The 21,682-nt window shown below is 40.1% G+C and overlaps 1 protein-coding gene across 4 annotated transcripts in view; it reads left to right on the top strand.

The window, feature by feature from the left end:
- Positions 1-21,682, top strand: part of abr (ABR activator of RhoGEF and GTPase) — a 44,491-nt gene that overhangs the window by 2,107 nt on the left and 20,702 nt on the right. The window contains exons 2-14 of one of the 4 annotated variants that reach the window (XM_088398601.1): positions 13,535-13,716; positions 14,935-15,108; positions 16,188-16,286; positions 16,440-16,625; positions 17,058-17,165; positions 17,245-17,305; positions 18,686-18,738; positions 19,595-19,735; positions 19,817-19,938; positions 20,046-20,214; positions 20,861-20,980; positions 21,105-21,180; positions 21,261-21,365. In XM_088398601.1, coding sequence (XP_088254727.1) covers positions 13,535-13,716; positions 14,935-15,108; positions 16,188-16,286; positions 16,440-16,625; positions 17,058-17,165; positions 17,245-17,305; positions 18,686-18,738; positions 19,595-19,735; positions 19,817-19,938; positions 20,046-20,214; positions 20,861-20,980; positions 21,105-21,180; positions 21,261-21,365 — 1,596 coding nt within the window. Of the gene's footprint in view, positions 1-5,833; positions 6,115-13,534; positions 13,717-14,934; positions 15,109-16,187; positions 16,287-16,439; positions 16,626-17,057; positions 17,166-17,244; positions 17,306-18,685; positions 18,739-19,594; positions 19,736-19,816; positions 19,939-20,045; positions 20,215-20,860; positions 20,981-21,104; positions 21,181-21,260; positions 21,366-21,682 lie in introns of those variants that run through there. The other 3 variants (XM_088398600.1, XM_088398599.1, XM_088398598.1) reach the window with 3 other exon arrangements.

The following is a 21,682-nucleotide window of genomic DNA, read 5'->3' as shown; positions in this document are numbered from 1 at the left end:
AAGGGAATTTCTAGACCATAAAGTTAGATGGCAGTAATTTGCACTTAATGCAAAATCTATCCCATTTTATTGCCCACCTGGACATTGGTCCATTCTGTACTCTTGACAGCAAGACTAATTAGAAAGCCTTGGTTGAAGACAATGAGACGTGTGGGAAGTTGCAGGAATAGTCAGAGGTGGTTTACGTGTCTTGGCTGTCGTAGCAACAGGAGATGTCTGGCGCATGGTCACCGAGCAACAACGGTGAGCTCATGCCAGGCAGGATTCTCGTTCACGATCATCCATCAAGTCATGCGTGTCTTATACCGGTTTGGATTTTTAGTTAGGGACCCACTGACTAGTTTCCTAAGCAGCTTGATTGTATAGAATTTGGCATTTTAGACGACTCGGACAACAAAGCATTTGTGGAGAGCAGAGCGAGATTGCATGTCACATATTTCTTCTTGACTCGCCGTCTCCTCTCTCACACAAGCATGACATGTTCAGGCTCGTCTTGGACTATAAGTGCAATGGGAAACAGGGAGAGCAACATTTTGTGAAAATGTAAAAATAGCAGCCCAGACGATTAGTTTTGAATGTATTTTGTGTGTTGTTTTCACTAGTTTTTCAATAGTTAAATATTTTGAATAAAGAATTGGAAAATTGTGCTTTTGTCAGGGAAAAAATGGAGATTTATTCATTTTATTTTGATTAATTTGGATTGGTTATATGGCCTAGAATAATAAATGATTAACTTTGGATCAAATTTGGAATAAATTGGCGGTGTCAAAACTAAACGATTAATGACAATAAATCGATGATCAAATTAATCGCCTCGTATTAATGATCAAATGCTGAACAGAATAAGATGACTTTATCACAGTTTATGCACAGCACCCGATGCCATTACAGAAGTGTGTGCAAGGATGCTCATTGTCCTACAAAAAAATTGATCTAAAATGTATTCTACCAGTAGATATGACTCATTTCCTGTCTATAACTTGTTCTTAAATGCTTTTCCTAGTAGAGCCATCAGAGGTGTGTGTGTGTGGCGGGGAGTGAATCTTCTGAATGCTAATTTCTCTGCCGTTGCTGTGCAGGAAGGCAGACAGGATGCCTCAGTGGTGACGCAGAGTTGTGGACTTGTGCAGCATCACTGCTTGCAAAGCAAATGGATGCAGGGTGGTGTTTGAGTGCACAAAGCATTGCTCTGCATCTTAGGTGTGGAATGCATGGCTGCGTTTTATTATTATTGCTTTAGCGCTGTTGTCTAAGCAATCTCCAATGATAAACGGTTTTTATTGGCAGTTTTCGAAAAGAATGCAGTGCAACCCAAATCATCCTTACCAATCGAAATGAATGGAAATGACATTAATCCGTTCCCAAAAGACAACATTAATTTTATATAGTGTGTATTTTAACGAGGTAGACCTTTATACAAACATACATTAATGACAATTAAAAAAGAAGAATTACAATTTCATAATTTTTGACTACACTGCATTAATTAAATCCAGTTTACTGAGGTCTTATGAATGAATTCCAGGTAGTTCTTGCTAATCATATTGCAGTGGGTGTTTGCTGTTTAGTACTCAAGACTGATTCATAACATCACCTCAACTGCTCTCTGAGCTCATCAGTTCGGCACTAATATTAGTCACTCTAGAATAGAAAGGGGAATTGGCTATGTTCAGAGTTTCATGTTATTTCCGTTCCGCCCTTTCCTTAAAGCGTTGGTATTAGTATAGTGGGACGTGAAAACAATTCTTAAAAAAAAAAGAAGAGAAAAATATAATATACCACACTGTTGCACTTATCCAGTTTTAAAATCTGTGTGATGTGAAAAAGGGAGCCAAGGGTGTCTTCCTGTTTTCTTGTCAGTTGACTGATTCACTTTCGGCCGCTTCCTTGTCGAACCAAACCCTTTACTGTCACCTCAACTTAACCGCAAGTTAAGACATTACTAAGTATAGAGGATGTGACTTCAACCTTTAGTTTAAACACACAGGTTGGTCGGGATATCTCAGTGTGGGGATTTCTAGAATTTCGATGACGCAAACCTTGGCTAGACCAGTGAGGAAAATCCTTTTATTTGCTCTATGAATCATCACCTTACTGTCAGGAGACTTGGCCTAAATCTTCTCCCTGACATGGCTTGTGTTTTCCTTTGACATTTCTACAGCCACAGCATTTTTGTGCTTCTCAACAAACCCATGTCAGTTTAGTTTCAATTTATACATGGAAAGAAAGAGCCTCTGTGGTGTCCGGTCACAGGAGACCCCCCTTAGTGGGTTTTAAGTTTCAGTAGGATCCCTTTTTGAAACACTAGCTACTCAGTATTGTTAGTATCATCTAGATAACATTAAATGTACCTCAGGACATTGAAATATTTTTTTTTACGTTCCTCTTCTTTACCTTTATTAAAAAAAAATAATTCTGATCTGCACATTCAGAACCAAAACAAGAACAGTCTGTACTAATCTGACAATGCAGACTAACTAGGCACAAGCTATGTGCTATCTTTAGAGCTAAATATGCTGCAGGCCGCCAATAAAACAGAGGGAAACCTGTTCTTGGTAGGCCAATTTGGATCCAAATTTTTCACGCACCAATCGCATTCAAATAAACTGGCTGTCATTTTGTCAATCACTTGTGCAGATCACCTGATTACTAACAGTACAGTGTTTATTTTTCTTACTGTAACTGTTGACAAAGAATGGAAGTAGTTCCTTTGGAGGCAAGATGTCTCCTAAATTTTATTTTCTCTTAATGTCAGCTTTTTTTTGGACTTTGAAAACTACTTGCCAGTGTTTATAAACATGTGCTGGTGCAAACTTGACACAAGAGGGCAGTATTTCACTGCATGGACAATGGCCGAGTTTGTTTTCATTGTTTTTTTTTGTTTTTTTTTAATATTACACAAGTGTGTTTTTTGTAACACAATGAGGAAACCGGATATACTGGTACTGTATAAATAGCAGGAGTTGATCAACACTACACGTGTTTCCGCTTCTTAGCAAATCACAGCGTGATTTAGATGATTTCACCATTGACCCCGATAGATCAAAAATGTTTATGCTGGCGTGACTCAGTGAGGGCCTTCAGGGCCTGGTCTGGGCGAACAGGGGTGAGACGGGATCTTGTCTGCCATGCACACATGGAGCCGGAATGTCGGTATTGTAATTGTAAGATAAAAAATGACTCTTAGTGCGATCCCATGATGATAAAACCTCGAGAAGACAAGTGACATATTTGTGCCATCGCCATCAAAATCATCCCAAGGGCCTTTTTTGCACTGTTTCGTATATTAAAAAAAAAAAAGCAGGTATCAGACAATAAAAACACCCCAGATGATTGCAGGAACTCTCATTTTAACAAGTAGACATTCATCACACTGGTGCTTTTTAATAATGTATGCTCACTTCTGCCCAAATCCCTCCCACTTTTTAAAACAAAGGGACATGGGTGATCTATCTACTCGTCTCTAAGGAGTGTTTACACTTCCTCACAAAGCCCTCAGTGCATACCGGTGGGGCAGATGGTATATTGATAAAGCTTTGACCTGTCGTCGGATAACCAATTTGCAGTACTTTGCTTTTCCGTCCATAGAAAAACTGCTCTTCCCGTGTGTGCACCTCCATCGTCTCTCAACCACGTCAATTACATTGAAAAACCTTTGAAGAGTCGAGCGGGGGGGATGGAGAGCTTGCGTGGAAGCGACATTTTTACATTTTAGTCTCATCTCCCACTTAGGATTCCAGTGAGGAGATGAGAGGAGCAGGTGGGGGAGACTGGGGCAAATGTGGGGTGGTGACTGGAAAATTTGTGCTATTAACAGAGACCCCTTTACCCTGAGGGGGAAAGAGTCGAAATATTAGGGAAGCATTGGGTCGGATGCGCTTTGGGTCAATGTAGTGGGGTGCGGGGAAAATGTAGGTGGGTGGATGGCGGATTGGCTGGTGCGCTGTTTTGTGGCCTAATTACACACACACAATTATCTCTTGTGTAGCCTACATGACAGTTATCTAAAAAAATTGTTCGGCAAACATTTTTACTGTCTCTAATTGAAAAGCAAATTCCGATTGTACACTTGGAATAAAAAAAAAATGGTTTACATGTAATCTAATTGATTTTGATCAATTTATGTCCTTGCATAAACTGTATGGATACTAGTGTAAAAAAAGAAAAAAAAATCTTGACTAAATCACCTGTTTGATTCCTAAAGCATGCAAAACTAGAGCATCATTTATGAGTCACTACTTAAATGATGATGTATCAAAAAAAGGGTGTGTAAATAATCAAATTTCCTAAGGGAATTTTTGCTTTCAGAACTGGGGGGTTCAAAATCTGTAATTTAAATGTTACCCTTTTTGAGCTAACAATGAGGCCCCTTGATGCCCTTTGTTTAGTATTCACACTCACAGGATGATGATGTAATCAAAAGCATGCCTTTGTTGGCATATTTTTTTTATATTAGTGCCGTATGATTAGATAACTGTTTGCAAACTTTGAGAAAATGCTGAAATTTTTTTTATATGGGATGAAATAATATTCCGTTTTTTTTATTTTTTATTGTGCTACAAAGAACTAGCCTGAGTTTATCTACAGCCAGACAGTTGCATTGTCAGAATTTATCGTCCCAGATTTAAGACAAAGGATGTGTACAGTAGGTAAATGTATTTTTGATGAAGTGCCTCTCTGCTGTTTTACGCTTGGATGACTTTTCCCTTTTTATAAATCTGCGTGCGAGAGCATTTTCCAAAACAAATGCTAATTTTTTATTTTTTTCTTTGGTCTCCATTATGATACATAAATGTGTATTCCAAAATGCCTCGGCAGAAATGCATTAACACGCCACTGTGTGTATTTTTTTTTTTTTCTCCAGCTGGCTCATGAGCAGACAAAGAGCGAGGCTCGGGGCCCGCTGCTTGTTGAGGTGGGGCTGCCCAGGGAGGGGGTCCTCATGTCAGCCTTTGTGTCCTAATTGAAGTTTTTAGAGGAGGTCGATGGGGGAGGATGGTTGTTTGTGGGACCTGGCAGGGGTTTGAAGTGAGGTGTTTTGATTGTGTGTTTGGGTTTGTCAAAATAGAGCTCTGAATTTGCTAGTGAAGTGTTGGGCTTGGTCAGGGGATAATAACCACATTAGCATTTTTTGTTTTTCTTTTTTCATTCAACTTTTTTTCGTTCGACTCAGGTTCAGAAAGCGGTACGGATTTGCATCTCTGTTTAGGGTGCAAATTTTTAGTATTTTTTTTAAACCTCAAGGTTGAATGATAGAGGTTTGTTACTTCCACAAAGTGACTTTTTATTTATTTATTCTTTTTTTTTAGAGAGAGAAACATACTGTGACATGGGCAGAACTTCTGCTTCTGTTTTCTGTAGTATCGATGATTTTGTAATACGCATTATTATCAAAAGCAGAACTGGACTGGGATTATATTGACCAATTTATTTTTTCCAAATATATTTAACGTTTATTCCTCCTCCATCTTGAGTATGTGTGTATATTAACCAGAAGAAATATTTAGGGCATTTTTTTTTTTTGGTTTCAACTAAATATCCAAAATTCAAGAATGAAAAGCAGCTGTTCATTGAGACCCAGGAAAAACATAAATAGAAACTCAAAGCTGCTTGTTTGTACAAATGAGAAAAAGCACGAATGCGTCACTTCTACTTGGAGATGTAGAACGAAAGTGAGCGAGAGCGAGCAAGCCATAGAGAGAGAGAGAGAGAGAGGGAGGCAGTGCTTCTCCCTTCCCCTAGCAACGGTCGGCTTTGGTCGTTTCCAGCCTGTTGTTTTCGCACACTGTCTCTGAGCTACACACACACACACACACACACACGCTCTCATACACTCCTTTGACTGGCTTGCTCGTCTGCCTCTTGGACCCCCAAGGGTGTCGCTTGACATTTCATCCCAATCCCTCTTTGAGCCTCCTTGCTCCGGGATGAAAGCTTTATCGCAAGGATAAGATCAGCACGGCCGCAACTTAAAAGAGGGCGGACGAAACGGGTGGATAGCCCAGTGACTGACAAGGGCTCGGAGAAGAGCGAAGCGGGGAAAGAAAAGGAGGATGGAGCCCCTTAGTGCCCGTGGCCTGCCTCGACTCTCCTGGATTGACACCCTGTATAGCAGTAGGTACCCCCGTCTTGTTTCTTCCCATTCATTTTGCTTCATCTCCATCTCCGCTCGTTTGTCCGAGAATACTTTTCTCAGGATTTCCAATTATTTTTCATGACTGTAGTTGTCCATAACAACCTTGTTGACTCCATTCCCGGGAAGCGCTAACGTCTCATTCCTGCTGGCAGTTTGGCAACCAAAAGCAAAACACAGGCCACTCGGATGTTGAATTTTTAATCTACTCCTTATTGCTTTTACTGCTGTGCTGTTTCTCGCACATGTTCTTTAGTGGACTTGGCCACTTAGGCAAGAGTGAGTACTAATTCCATCACTTTCTTTTCGGATTTAACTTAAATGAGTTTTGAGTGAGTGCTTTAATTACTTTATTAAGGGTTGTCCCCATTTCTGAACTTGCCTTATGATGATGGCAGCGAACAAGTTCTAGTTGGGTTCAAAACTTCAAAAAATCTGGCAATAAAGTCGCACAACCTCAGAAACAATTAACCAACAATTCCACCCAGGGAAGAAATTCTTAATAATCACTGAATTGATTTTTTTTTATTTATTATGGCCCATCCCTAATGACAATATATAGTAATATAATTGAGATTATATATCGTATACTATTTAATGGATGCAGCCTTTGTACTCAAATATGCTAATTTGGAGCAGATTGATTTTTCACTTGTGACAATGGTATTAATCATTTCTTTGTTTGTATTCAATTTAAAGTTGAACTTCTTTCTCACTGAAGCAACTCATTTTGTGTAAAATAAAAAAAATCACCGTGAATATTTTATTGCCAAACCCTCCATTAGTGTGCTTTCCAAAAATAGGTCAAACTAATTGATTTTTTTTATCATCAATAGGGATTTTTGCATCAAGTTGTACTATTTTGATATAGTGCTATTTTAGTTCCTGTATACTCTCCACACCTAATGTGCTAATTCACACTTATTATGTAAAAGGCTGCATGCTAACAATAGTAAGCAGGCATTGTTAGCATTACAACAGCCTTTACAATTCACACTTTACTATGAGCTCTTTTAAAGAGTCCTTTACTTTAATACATTTCATCCTCTTTTTTGCCAACATCGCATTTATCCATATACTGGTCCTTACTGGTCTCAGGACTACTTTTAAAGTGTTGAATCACTCTGCGGAATATGACTCCGGTGTGGTTGTAAATGGCGTGTAGCAGTAATACACCTCCGGAAACAAAATGTATGGGCAAAATATTGTGGATTTCCTGCCACGAGGCAAAAGTTCCACCCAGCCAATGTTAATACTAAATAATACATCTTTATTTGTATAGCATTTTCACAATGGCTTTTCAAAGCGCTTTATAAAATAATAATATAATAATATAATAATAATAATAATAATAATATATTTTGGCTTAGGCAGACACTGTTTTTTCATTTTCACCCCACATTTATTTTCTAGCTGTCACTACACCAAATATTTGTCTTTTTTTCCTGTCATCACCCCCCCCCCCCCATCATCTGTGATAAATGCAGTCAACCTCACTGCTGCTCCTGGCTGACTTTGACCCAGTCCTAGTTCTGTCTCCAAGTGTTTAATGTTCGCAGTTATTTGGCTGTCACGTGATTTGCGACTGCAAACAGCACCACTGAGACGATTCGAAATAGCATCCTAGCGGCATTTAGCTCAACCAGCAAAATCAATTTGAGGCAAATTGTAGCTGGTATTTCCAACATCACCGAATAATCACTTCTATTATCAATAGATGAAGAAAACGTCTCTGTGGTAGCTATAGAAACAGATATTCAAGTTGTCCTCGTGCACGCACAGCACGACTGCAACGGAGAACGATTTTTTTGTCAGCCCAAAGCAAAGTTATGTAATAGCATAATCTCTGCTGCCGCTACCATGCGAGGCGTTTCTGCTTTGTCTTCAAGCATCTTCCTCCCTCACTCCCATTTGACCTGCAAAGAGGTTCTTGTTTATATAATCCACTTCATGTCTAGTTTTCACACAACATGATAGTGACATATTACGTCCTGGTTTGTCAAATAGAAATCTAATATTATTAATTTTTCTATAATGCAAAGGTTTTATGTACATCGACAATGAGATGTTTGCTTCATCCAGTTGATTAAAACAATATGGTTCACTGATGGAGATAATAACACACCTTTGAATAAAGGCTCCTTAAAAAGTGTCAATTAAAATTGAATTATTAGCCAATTAAAATTTGAATTATACACGCTCATTAGATTGGTGTACTGAATGGGCGCCAAGTGTCACTACTAGGTGAGATAAGATGAATTAAAATATGCTGTGGTCTCCTCAGGAGAGCGAGTCCAGAGTGAGGGACAGATGTGGAACAGTCAAAAGTCTAATTTAGCTGCTCCGTCTTGCCAAGATGACGCTCCCTTGAACCAAGACTGTCGGGGTTCATTCAGTGACAAGCATATGAATAATAGATGCTTCTTTTGCCTCTGCTGGTTTTGTTGTTATCCTTCCACAAAAATCCCACAGCAGATAGGGGAGAAAAGGAAGTTCTGTGCCAAATTGATTTGAGCAAAATTTTGTTCTTGATGTAGTTTATGAAGATTTTTTTTTTTTCTCCTTCCTGGAAAATGTAGGTCAGCCAAATGAAATGTAGCAAGCACACAAATAAAAGGTCAAATAGAAGACAACTGTTCATATGCTGAATTATGAAAATGAATTAAGTGCGGAATGATTCATAGGTGAGCCTTTGCTTGGAACACATTTGGCTAATAATAATAATGATAATCTAAAAATCCTTTGTTAGTTTTGATGTAAGGGCGTGTGTTTTTCTGCTATGGCGATCTTTGGGGACTATCACTATGCCCTCAGGGAGCAGTGTGTGTGTACATTTGTGTGTGTATTATCTGTTATGTTACCATAGACGGCAGCCATCGTCAGCGATTATCATTGTAACCACCAACCATCTCCTTTTGCCATCCATGCCACATTCCTTTCAGCCAATGGGCTCCAAGTAGCATCGCCCTCCCGACCAATGGCACGAGCAACGTCTTTACATGCTCCCGGAAGGCAAGCGCCTTTGATTAAGCATTCTGGGTAGTCGAGCGGAATGAAGAAGATGAGGAAAGAAAGGAGGTGAAGAGAGAGAGCAAGAAGCAGCTCGGGAGCGATGAGGCCATTATGAGTTGAGAGGGCTGATGGATGCTTCGGAGCAACATCCAGATAGTCTCGTGTGACCAAACTCATACTGTTGGTCATTTATTACCTCCATTTTGAAATTCATAACAACTAAGTGAATCACAGATATAAATCTTGCTCTTTAAATGCTTGCCGTCCAGAAATCTTTCATTTTAAGTTAATTCCCAAACCTACGTGTGTCGTTAAAGATTGATGAGACCTTCATTGTAGCTTGGCCTCGCCCTGAAGTTGTCTGCTGGGATTGAACATGGCCGCTGACGTCCAGACTGGTTGCTCTGACTAGAACTTGCAGACTATCATTTTTTTTTTCTGATTCATGGATAGTGTCGTTAGGACAGTATGTTTTCCCCGGCATGCTCTAATTCCCTCTTCATTTATTGTAATTCACCACTTGAATCTTTTTCGGAGCAGGCTCAAAATCAATATATATATCAATACAAGGCCTCTCCTGACTGTGTCCAGTGTACTAACAAACTCAAACCATTTATTGTTATTATTTAAGACTCTCCTGTTGTTTATATCATCAACAGGCTGTTATGAAAGAAGTCAAATGGAGCATATTTCAAACTGCCATTACCGTTGCTGCGTTGTGATTGGCTGACCAACCATCGCAGAATGCCAATAGGCCACGCCTCTTATTTAATCGGGGTGAGGTATTTGTTGCAAAATATAAAATATATAAAAAAGTTTAAAATGAAATAAATGTGCTCTTAAGTCTTGATTATATACTATATATTTTTTTTTTCCGTTTTTTATTTTTATATATTATATATTTTTGATGGTTCAATTTAACCTATGCTGTACTGGCTGTGTTTCTACTTGAACTGTTTTAACGTCAGGGTTTGGTATCAGGTTTCTCTTACTCATCTTTATATTATGCTGCAAGACTCCTTGCTCGGGGTATCATCTTACACCTGAAACCTTTTGACTGTTTTTATCTCCTGTATAGTATTCTAATTGAGCGGGTGAGTGCAATAAGCAGAGAGCACAATCATCAACGGCATTGCCTGCAGGGCTGTCGGCAGATGCTTTCATTTTAATGGCTTGCCTCGTTGTAGTTCTCCTTCGCACAGTTTGATACCCTTTCCATTAGCACATGAAGCGGCTGACGGGGAAACCGAACCACTATGATCTTGATGCCCACACGGTAAAATGTGTCCAAAAGCACAGACTGTCCTCAATGTGGGCGTTTTCTGCTGTTTCACAAAAGTGAGAATTTGAAAGGTGATGTTACTATTCTGGATTAGCAAGGTTTTGTATTTGGGGGTAAAAAAAAAAATGAGATCATGTGTGGGTTGTCATCTTCAGGCCCCTACACTTGATAGTTGTTTTAATCTATGCTAGCGTGAGCCTTGGGGATTTTCAGCAGCTAATTACAATGTATAGTAACTGGCTGTCTTGGGATTTGGGGGTCTGCATGTTGGGGGGGAGCAAATCATGGAATAGGTTAGCTTATCTACCTATGGACATATGGCTCATAAAGATATCCAGTTGTTGCAGAAATGTCTTATTCGGAGAGGTGCAGAACAAATTTGTGTGCGAAATGCAATTTTTAGCAATCATTTTTAATTTCCCAGTGTGGGATAAATAAAGGAATATTTTATCTTTAAGTTCTGACCTCCCCTCCTCATTGTTGCTTCGTTTTATGCTCCAATGTGTGGAATTCACAACAGTTTATTGACCTTTAAAGTGTGCTTCTATCGGAACCCTATGGGTGGCCCATTATCATCTCGGTTAGGCTGGATGAGAGGAAAACCAATGGCAATCAAATGTTGAGGATGTGCAACCAACAATATTTTGACCACAATTAATTGCGAGAGTTATATAAAAACAATTGAGTTATATATATATATATAAAAAAATCAATTCAGAAGTATTTTTATGGTTGTGGTTTGTAGAATGAAACCTTCAGTTTTTTTTTTTAGCCCCGTAATTGGGTCATTATTTTACACTATGTGCTAGTTTAAGAGTGGTTACATGGCATTTGTGAATGGAGGTTTTATTCACATGTCAGGGTATTGATCTGGCCCTAACTTGGATTGATCACTGCTGTGCCTCCGTGAAAATGGCTGGCGGCCCTTCGGCTTCCGAGCGTGCCTTTTCCTGAATGGACAGATGTTTGAGCACCTGGTGATTCAAAAGTCTACTTCAGTGGAAATAAAATGTTTGGGGGAAGCTGAATAAAGCAGCAATGAAGTGTAAGAGGCGTTTTTTGAAGTTTAGGTTTATTCCCGGGAGCCTCATTAGGAGTAGCTGAAGCGGCAGTTTACAGGATAGATGTTGCTACTTTTACTAGCTCTCATATTACTGCTGTTAAAAAAAAAAAATGATGATGAGGACTGTAAAAAGGTCCGTGATGTACAGATTGACTTTCATAAAGGATTTTAATTTCCCAAGTGTCGCCTGCTGATTGATGACCATATGACGGTGACATGTAATAGCCCATGTTAGTCATCCAACACTCACATAGCAAACATCTGTTAGGTCACTAATGCACTAAGAAGGCCAAATGACCTCTTATGGTTGACCTTCTTTGACAGTGGAGCCAATGAAGTCGAATTTAATCGAAAAAAAAAGTTCATAATTACCCCTCGATGACCCAAGACTATCAAAGCACTACTTTTATCTAAATGAAACTGGAATATCTGGACCATGGCCAATCAGAGGCGGGTCCCAGCCTTGACTATCTCTGATTGGTTGACACCATAATGTGTTTGAAGAATGAAAGAATGAGACTTTGATGCTTTGTGAGTCGACAAGTTGGTTGGGGTGATTTATTTTTTCAATTGCACCGTTGTGAAATTAGGACGACTGCTTGGCCTAATTTGTCCCAGTCTAGAGCCCTGCCAATGATTTAGATTCATTTTAATCAACATAACTTGTATGTTTTTGGAATGTGGGAGCAAGCTGGAGAACCTGGAAAACCCGATGCAAGCATGGGAAGAACAGCAAAGCCCACACAAAGCCGGAGCGAAGATAAAAAATGTGAGCTTGATATGCTAAGAACTATTTCAATATGCTGCTAGTCATGATGACTTTAAATTGTATAATATTTATTTGTGACATTGGGAATAAATGCTAATGACTACAAGTTGGTTTGACCTTAAAGGTTCTCCTGCATTTTTAGAGCTGTTGATCAACTCTGGATTTTTTCTTTAGACTTGCTTACGCAATTATCTCCTAGAACAATGAACGAAGGTATGTGCTATGTGTTTGGTTCAAAAAAATGTTCTCTGTACAGTACATGTGTGCATCTCGACATGCCTCCACACTGAGATTGACTTAGCTGCTCACACAATGTTGGCTGGCTGCAGGATATGATATAATCTCCTCCTTGGAGAATGTTGCTGAGCGAGGCAGCACAGCGAAACGACGATATTTTGAAAGTATGCTTTTGTATTTTTATGAACGTCTGAATACTGAGGGACTTATGAACCAATGACAGGAACCAAGTAGGAAGTCACATGCCAATGTCCCTTTGGTTTGCGGCCTTTCTTGCACACGCTATGGTGACATTAAAGTAGCATTTGTGTTTGTACTTTGGAAATTAGATTGTCTAGTAGTTGGTTAAATAAAATGATAATTGGATTCCAGAAGAAAGAATTTTGTAGATTTTTCTTATTGTAGCCTCACAGCATTAACAAAACGTCAATTGATCTGTTTATCTAGAAACATGTGAAGGCGTGTAGTTTTTTTTTTTTTTGCAATATTAATGACATATGTATTATAAATTAAAAATCTCCACTGTGTGGAAAAGTGACTGATTACTTTGTGGATTTGATCAAATTCTGTTACGTGACTGTGTTGTGCCAACATCTTTTTTTGTTTTGTTCCCTTTCCGCCGTTTGACTCGCGGTTTTGTGATGTGTAGCAGGGTGCTGGACACTTTTGACACTTGTGACAGCTTTTGTCGTCCCAGTGGTACCGAAGGAACTCGATCCCTGTCAGCATTGAAACCGGCGTGTGAAAAGGGGGCAAGGGTGTCCTCACTTGAAGTGCATCTTTTCAAAAATGTTGCTGTTGTTTACATTTGTAGCGATTGTCAAATGCCAAATATTTATATCTGTATTGTTTATACCTATAGTGTTTTTTTTTTTTTTTTTTAATAACCAAGTACATTTAACTTAAATGCCATTCGTAAAATTGGTGATATTGTTTTTCTGCCCCTATCATCAACATCAACACCCATTCCTATTTGCAAAATTTCTCTTTCCTTCATATTAGGGAAAAATGCCAACTCTATATTCCGCTTTCTGACAGATTTTAACTACAACACAGATGGCTACGAAGGAGATGGCGCAGAAGATGGCAAGTCCCAAGATGGCTCGGAGACACTGCCCTATATAGACGAATCCCCCACCATGTCTCCCCAGCTGTGCACACCTCAAGGACCAGACGGAGTAATGGTCTCCCCCACACCACCAGAGGGTCTTCTTCCTGGGGTAGGAGAACACACACACACTTGACATGTTGTCACACAATAAAATAATATACTTGAGGCCATTCCTCTCCATTGTTTATTTTTTTATTATCATTACAAGTGTCACATTGGATTTATTCACTGTCTCTTGTGTGCTGTCAATCGTTTCTTCCTGAAGCAAAGCGCCGGATCTTGACCCCGTGTAATTGTTAGCGATTAGCCACATTAGTTGGAGTGCCTGTAGCACATCGCAGGTGGCTCTTTCAGATCAGCAGGAAATTAGCGGCCATGCAGATGGGGATTGAAGCCTGCGAGCAGATTTGGCAGTTCATTTCCACTTAACTGACTCTAGACATTTTATTGTTTTTAACCATTTTATGACTTATGTAGAAAATTATATTTGTGTTTTTAATCAACGTTACCTCAACAGGCATTTTATTATATTGATTGAGCAAATAGTATTGATGGCTCCCTATCACGCTTTGCAGTTCATTCTTGAATCTCTGCCGCCATCTTGTGGCCTGATGTGGTAATAGCGGGCAAGAAGACACGTCAAAGCTAACACAACGGAAAAGGTGATGTGCAATTTTGGAAAGGGAAATAACTAGATAAATTAGAATTTCTTAATGATTTCCAAATGAGGTTTGGGACCGGTAGAGAATAAATGTTGAACATTTAGGTTTGTGAGTTTGGGCAATCTATGGGGAAGCTGGCAGAGTAATAAGTGGATGTCACTTCCTGTATGCATGCTGAGAGCTTCTGGTAAATGGACAGTGGTCATTCACAAATGCATTTACTTTGGCCATCTTTAGGTCACTTATAATATTATAAAATCTTCTCCCACTAGCTGTGTGCAACATTACTTATTGACTTGCTGGAGTGTGTGTGACCTGTGAGTGAAATAACAGTAACAGGGAAGAATGCAGAGGCGAGTGAAACTGCTGCCACGATGAGGAAGTGGCCTGACGAGACTGAAGAAACAAGAATTGAGTGAAGCCGCAGTTGAAATGAAACCACCTCTGCCGCCGCCATCAAGGAAGTGAAGGGATCTGCTCCGTCGTGAGGGGAGGGGAGGGCAAGCAGTCAGAACTCATCGACCGTAGTGGAACAGTGGCACCGCACACATGCACACCAGGAAGCCCGACAGAGGAAGGGGGTGGGGTTGAGTAGGCGGGGTCATTTGTCTTTCACTCTCGCCGTCCAGACGACTTGCTCGGAGTGAAAACACTGATGTGTTCAGGCAGGCCCTGTTGAAGGCAAAAAGACAGGCAGAAAGAGGAAAAGCTCGGAAAGAAACATGGAGGAGGAAGAGGAGGAGGTGCTGTGCTATCTGGACAGGGTGCTGGAGGAGGAGGTGTTTGAATATGGAGATGGGGAACTGGAGCCCATCACTCCTTTACACAGGCAGTTCAAGGTGAGGCATGCTTGCCAGCCTGGTTATTTATGATGACACCAAGTCATTTATTTTGTTATTTCTATGGCGGGTGCTGCAACGTGGACCTTGGAAACAACTACGTGTGTGACGTTGCGGCCTGATGAGGCAGCACATGCAAGCTTTTTATTTATTTATTTTCTAGAAGAAGCTGATGTGGAAAGCGTCACTGGTTGTTGTGGAAATGGAGTCTCATGTATTTCTCGCCTTCTTACCACAGTGCTTGTCTTTGTGAAGCTGAGGGGAAAATATTCCCGCTGTTGGGTTGGGGAAAAAAAATACTTCCTGTATTTTCTCATCTTGCTGCCACATGCTTGTCACCAAAAGATTGACCTTTACACATCTAGAGTCTTTTTAAGACATCATGTAAGGAGAAACTCTTGGTTAACAGGTCACTTTTTACATTTGAGAGGACTTTGTGAGATTTGAGCTGCAAATGATTTTCGTCCGGTCAAGTCATGACCCAGTTTTGTGGAAGAAGTTCAACCACATTCAAAAAATAGTCTCTGGAAAAAAAAAAAATGCATTTGTCGGTTTAATCCTGTGGTTCTCAAAATGTTGAAGCCACCACCAACCACCAATGAAAGTGCATTGCATACAAAAGTGAAATTGATGTTTCAAAACAAAAATTCAATGCAAATTAAATATAGATGTATTTTATTAAAATGAAGAAAAAAAAAAGTTCATGACACTCTAGAATTATGCACAATTTGACCTCAGCACCAACTTAATAAAAGTGTTTATTTTGCATGGGAGCTTTCATCTTTTATTATCACACCGATATTGTTTGGATGGACCTATGTTAATGATTAATCTTAATCTTTGTTGCTCTTTGTCCTCTATTGTGTACATATGTGACACACCCATGTGTGAAAAACTATCAAATTAGATATGACCATGAACCCTGACCAACCTCCTGAGGGTCATTCGACCTATCTCGAAATATGAATGCTTTTAGTTGAGCATTAGAAATAAGTCCTGGGTGCAAATATGTTTAAAAAGCATCATTACATTTCATGTCAGATTAATGTAATATTGGTTTTTTTTTTCCCGCCCTACAGGGAGACATTGAGAAAGGACTAGAGATGAAGAAACTGGTGCTGTCTGGTTTCTTGGCCAGTGAGGAGATCTACATTAACCAACTGGAGGCCTTGCTATTGGTAAAATACATATTCAAAACAGTTCTGGATCATTTTGTCGAGCATGAGGAAGGCAGACTGTTATATTAGGTTGAGAGTGTCCCAATGCAAAGTCACATGACCTCATTGTTACATGACACCAGTCAAACTGATCTCTGTATTGTCCATATGCAGCCAATGCGTCCCCTGAAAGCCACAGCCACCACCTCGCAGCCCGTCCTTACCATCCAGCAGGTGGAGACCATCTTCTACAAAATCCAGGATATCTTTGAAATCCACAAGGAGTTCTACGATGCGCTCTTGCCCAACATCCGACAGTGGGATGAGAAGGTCACTGTAGGCCATCTGTTCCAGAAACTGGTGAGTGACCCAAGGGAGTTTGTTTGCGCTCATGTAAATAAGGGCCGAGTGGTTTGTTGGGAATCAATCCTGACTGTAATGTAAATTATCTTTGTTTGTGTGTAGGCACGGGCATCTTGATGTTCTATGCAGAAAATAAGAATCATTAGTTATTTGTATGTATGTGTTGACAGTGATGCTAATGGTTCCTCACTTCTGCTCGTCAGTAGCGTGCCCTCGGAGCACAAAGGGGCAATATTAATGAACCAGGCCCACTTGTTCCAAAAAAAAAAATAAATTCTTATTGCAATGTGATGAAGTGCATCCAAGAGGAAAGAAAATCAGCTGCCTCAGAATTGACACCATGAAGTAACTGTATGATGTCATACAGTATTTTGTTTTCATTGAACAATAGGAACCAAATGTTCCCTTAAATTGTTTGATTTTCCGCAGGCCAGCCAACTGGGAGTGTACAAAGCCTTTGTGGACAATTATAAGGTGGCACTGGAGACGGCAGAGAAATGTAGCCAGGCTAACAGTCAGTTCCAGAAAATATCTGAGGTATGTCGTTATATTAGATGTTAGCGTCAGTCATCCTATCGAAAATCATTCTGATGCTTTTTTTTTTTTTTTCTTCTAGAATCTCAAAGTAAAAGGTCCTAAAGACTCAAAAGATTGTACTTCAACAGTCACAATGGAAGGTGTGTGTGAAATCATTTGGTCCAATTTGCCGCTTTAAGATTTCAGTCCTGCCGCTTCCTAATTGTGTATGCAGTGGAGGCTTGGGGGAACACACACACACACACACTCGCACTCGGTGTCTGGAAAAGTCGGCAGTATGCGAGAGGATGTATTGAGCAGAGGAGACGATGGAGGTGTTTCTGGTTCTCCGACTGTGTTGTAACTGCACGTACGGTAAAGATTGAATATTTTTCACGAGGGAGCGTTTTGTCATTTTGCGTGCATGTTGAGAGATTGACTTAATGTCTGCTTCCGAGCTTACAGATATTGATTAGCGTATCTGCAATGTGATGCTTTATAGAGCCATGCAGATTGTTTACCTTTGTTGTTTTTGTGCTAATTGAAAATATCAACATTGGTGTCATTTTGTGGGATCATCAGTGTCAAGGAAGTACGTTAAAATCAGTGGAAGAACTTCATTTGGACAAAAGTGATGCTTAGCCGCCATCTTGAACTACGTATGTTGAAGGGAGTTAAGGAGCTTGATTTAGACAAAAGTAGTACTTTGGTACCACTGTTTTGGGGGGTGGTGTGGGGTAGTTCAGGGCGTCAAATACCTTGAAGCATCCTTGTACTTGTGATGACTACAAATGCTCACTCGCTTACTTGCTCACTAACTCGCTCGCCCTACAAACCTTTGAAGGAGACTGCACGTGGTTCTTCAAAGATCACCAGCTAGGAATTTGAAAAAAAAAATCCTTTGGGCTTCTTACTCGAGCTTGAATGTGTCTGAGCATGCATTAACATGTACATATTAATATGGCAGAAGATTTGATCATGGTCCCGGTAGGTTTTCAACGCTGTCAGAGGAGAAGAAAGGAGACCGAAAGAAGTGGCCAGGCAGATTATCTCTAGCACTGAGATGTTTATTGGTCGTAATAATGTCCATGAGGAACTGAACAAATGGTTGTAGACAGACAATGTAACAGGACTGAGTCATGTATTCTTTATCCTCCATGAAGAACGTTAATGCCGTACTGATGAGCTGTAGCATTTCCCTAGATGGTACAGGCTTACCTAATATTGTGGCTGGTGAGTCAGCTTCTTTGTATTTTTCTGTGGGAGTTTCTCACCTTGAGCGGCTGCTCTTCACACTACCTTAACAGCAAAACGGATCCTGCGTCAGGCAGCCAAGTGTGCGTTTTGTGTGTACCTATGTGAGAGTTGTGTATATGTGCACTGCATTTTCCCTTTTTTTCCACTCCATTGGATGTGTTGATCTCATCATAAATCTTTTCGATTGCTTTCTTTCAAAGTTACCGGGTCAAGTGTGAACGCTTGAGCATGACATCACTTGTTGATAAGATGAATGTGACCTTTGATTTCATCTCTCCATACAGCGCTTCTTTATAAACCCATTGACCGTGTGACAAGGAGCACCTTAGTTCTTCATGTGAGTACACCATACTCATTTACTATTAACTATCTTATTTTGTCAGACAAGCAAGGGGAAATTTGACCAATTTTACATGTTTGGGCTACTTCCTGTAGCCTTGCTCAGAAGCACCACAAAATATAGGAAGTAGCCGAAACATGTAAAATTGGTCAAATTTCCCCTGTCTGAGAAAAAGAACTATTACCAAATCCAATTTATTACAATTCTATACCAAAATGGAATATGTGTACCGTATTTTCCGGACTATAAGGCGCACCGGATTATAAGGCGCACCTTCAATGAATGGCCCATTTTAAAATGTTGTCTATATATAAGATATATACATTTGGCCCGCGGGCCGGACTTTGGATACACCTGCTGTAGTGGCTCAATATTGGTCCATATATAAGGCGCACCTGATTATAAGGCGCACTGTCGGCTTTTGAGGAAATTTGAGTTTTTTAGGTGCGCCTTATAGTGCGGAAAATACAGTACATTGATTTTTTTTTTTTTCTTTATAACTACACAAAATATGTGGGCGTGGCTATCATTTCAAAATACACCACTCACATCTTAAAGGTTTATTTGCGTTTATTGTGTGTGTTTGTTTCTTCCGAAGTCATCATTCAAGCAAACTAGGGAGACACGCCGGGAGCAATTTAAAACCAGACGGCCTATCAGCATTCCGTCGGCATCTTCCGTCACCCCCTTATGTACTGATGAAAATCGGCTTTAACAACAGCAAGGAAATTACACTTTACTGAGATGACTTCACAATTTAGAACTGCCGCGTTTGTGTTCTGAAGGAGATAGAAAATGTGAAAAGAGCCCAAGGTGACTCTTTTTTTCGAACCTTTTTGCGTATGCACTGCAGGACTTGCTGAAACACACACCAAAGGACCATCCAGATTTCCCTCTCCTGCAGGACGCTTTGCGGATATCTCAGAATTTCCTCTCCTCCATCAACGAGGAGCTTGACCCTCGCAGGACCGCTGTCACCACACCCAAAGGAGAGGTGAGTTTTTTTCCCTTCAATGAGCTTTCAAGTTGGATATTATTGTTCATGAGCTCACGTTGAACGTCATGTTTTGGTCAGGCTCGTCAGCTGGTGAAGGATGGCTTCCTTGTGGAGATGTCAGAAAGCTCCAGGAAGCTACGACACGTCTTTCTCTTCACTGACCTGCTGCTTTGTGCCAAAATGAAGAAGACCTCTGTTGGGTAAGCATTCCTTTTTTATTTATTTATAAATATTAAATATTATACTTGCTTGGAGCAGGCTTGCATTTTTTTTTAGATGTTACATGTCTGCTTTTGTCCCTCTGCAGTCGTCACCAGCAATATGAGTGCAAGTGGTACATCCCTCTTGCAGACTTGACTTTCCAGACTCTGGATGAGTCTGACTCTTGCCATAGCATCCAAGTTCTCCCGGAGGATGAGATTGAAGAAATGAAGATGAAGATCTCACTCTTGAAGAGTGAGATACAAAAAGAGAAGGTAAAGCTTTGCTCAATCTGTGAAAATAACAATAACAGTAACAATAAAAATTGAAATTAAAATAAATAATAAAATAAATGAAAAATAATCTTCAGTTGAAACTATTAAATGATTAAACTTCTGGTTCGTGCCGGGTCAGACGGACAAGCATTGGGACTGTAGCAGTAGGAAAAACAGATTTCAAGCCTACGATAATGTTCCCCTGAAGGGGAGCAGAGCGAGTTCCCGTTATCTCGCTCGCATGGTGCTAAAAGTCTCCCACTCTTAGCACACGGAGCAACCACGTCTGCTATTTCCAGAAGAGCCAGAAGAGTGACACGTCTAATAGTACACTGGTTGACTCACAGTTTCCTGGGAAGGATGCATGTATTCATGTTTCTAAATAACATAATTAGCGGTTATATTTTAGACATTCAAAGGCGTTCCTGTAAAATAGGAAAAGGCCACTTCAGGCTGATAAGAACGGAGATGTTTTTCTTTTGGAATCTGAGCAGTTCCTAAACATTCCCAGGCAATCTTCTTCTTCTTTTGCATGGGGAAAAGCTTATTTGTTTTTATTTGCTGGTTGCATTTATTTTTGTTTTTTTTACATAATAATTGTTTATTTTAATCAAGTCTAAAAATGTATTCTTTTGGGTTGTTTTAGAAAGCACCAAAGGGTCAGAACCGCGTGGAACGTCTAAGGAAGAAGATGAACGAACAGGAATCTTGGCTCCTACTTCACTCCCCCACAATCCCGTTCCGCCTCCACAACAAGCATGGGAAGGTAATAAATTTGAATTTTTAATTCTTCTGCCACTCACATTGGATTGCTGCAGTACTCCGGTGTAACCACTAGATAGAGACATACCACAAGTTGTGTTTTGATGCTTATGGTTCTTTTCATGCAGAGCTACCTGTTCCTCCTCTCCTCGGACTATGAGAGGTCAGAATGGCGAGAAAGCATTCAGAAGCTCCAGAAGAAAGGTGATATAAATTCAAACTGCCCTTGACTAAAAAAAAAAAAAAAAAAGTGCAACTCCAACAATGTCCATTCTTGTTTTCAGACCTTCAGGCGTGTGTATTAAGTTCGGTAGAGTTGCAGGTCCTGACTAGCTCCTGTTTCAAACTCCGAACCGTCCACAACATTCCCGTCACCAGTAATAAAGACGGTAAGACCAGATTCTTGCTTTTTTCACCACTCCGTAGGCCGCCGCAGAAATGTCATGTGACAGAATCGAGTTGCAATATGTTTCTCATCCAGCGGCTGGCGATCACAATGCGGTGCAGTGTGTCAGCGGTGGCTGACATGTTTGTTTTCGCTGCACATTCCCACATTGTTCAGGAGCCACTAGTGACATTAGAGCCATCAGGGCTACCTTCTCTAACATTCCTGTATGCCACAAGTGGTTTTGGGATTTATGTCTCGATCTAGAATATACGCAAAATGAAGTAATAGCTATGAAATCTCATAAAACATTTGTACTGC

This window comes from Syngnathus floridae, chromosome 15, assembly GCF_059516105.1.
Source record: "Syngnathus floridae isolate MCC-2025c chromosome 15, RoL_Sflo_1.0, whole genome shotgun sequence".
NCBI classification, from domain to species: domain Eukaryota; kingdom Metazoa; phylum Chordata; class Actinopteri; order Syngnathiformes; family Syngnathidae; genus Syngnathus; species Syngnathus floridae.
The sequence above is the reverse complement of the archived record's forward strand: the minus strand, read 5'-3'. Positions and strand labels throughout refer to the sequence as shown.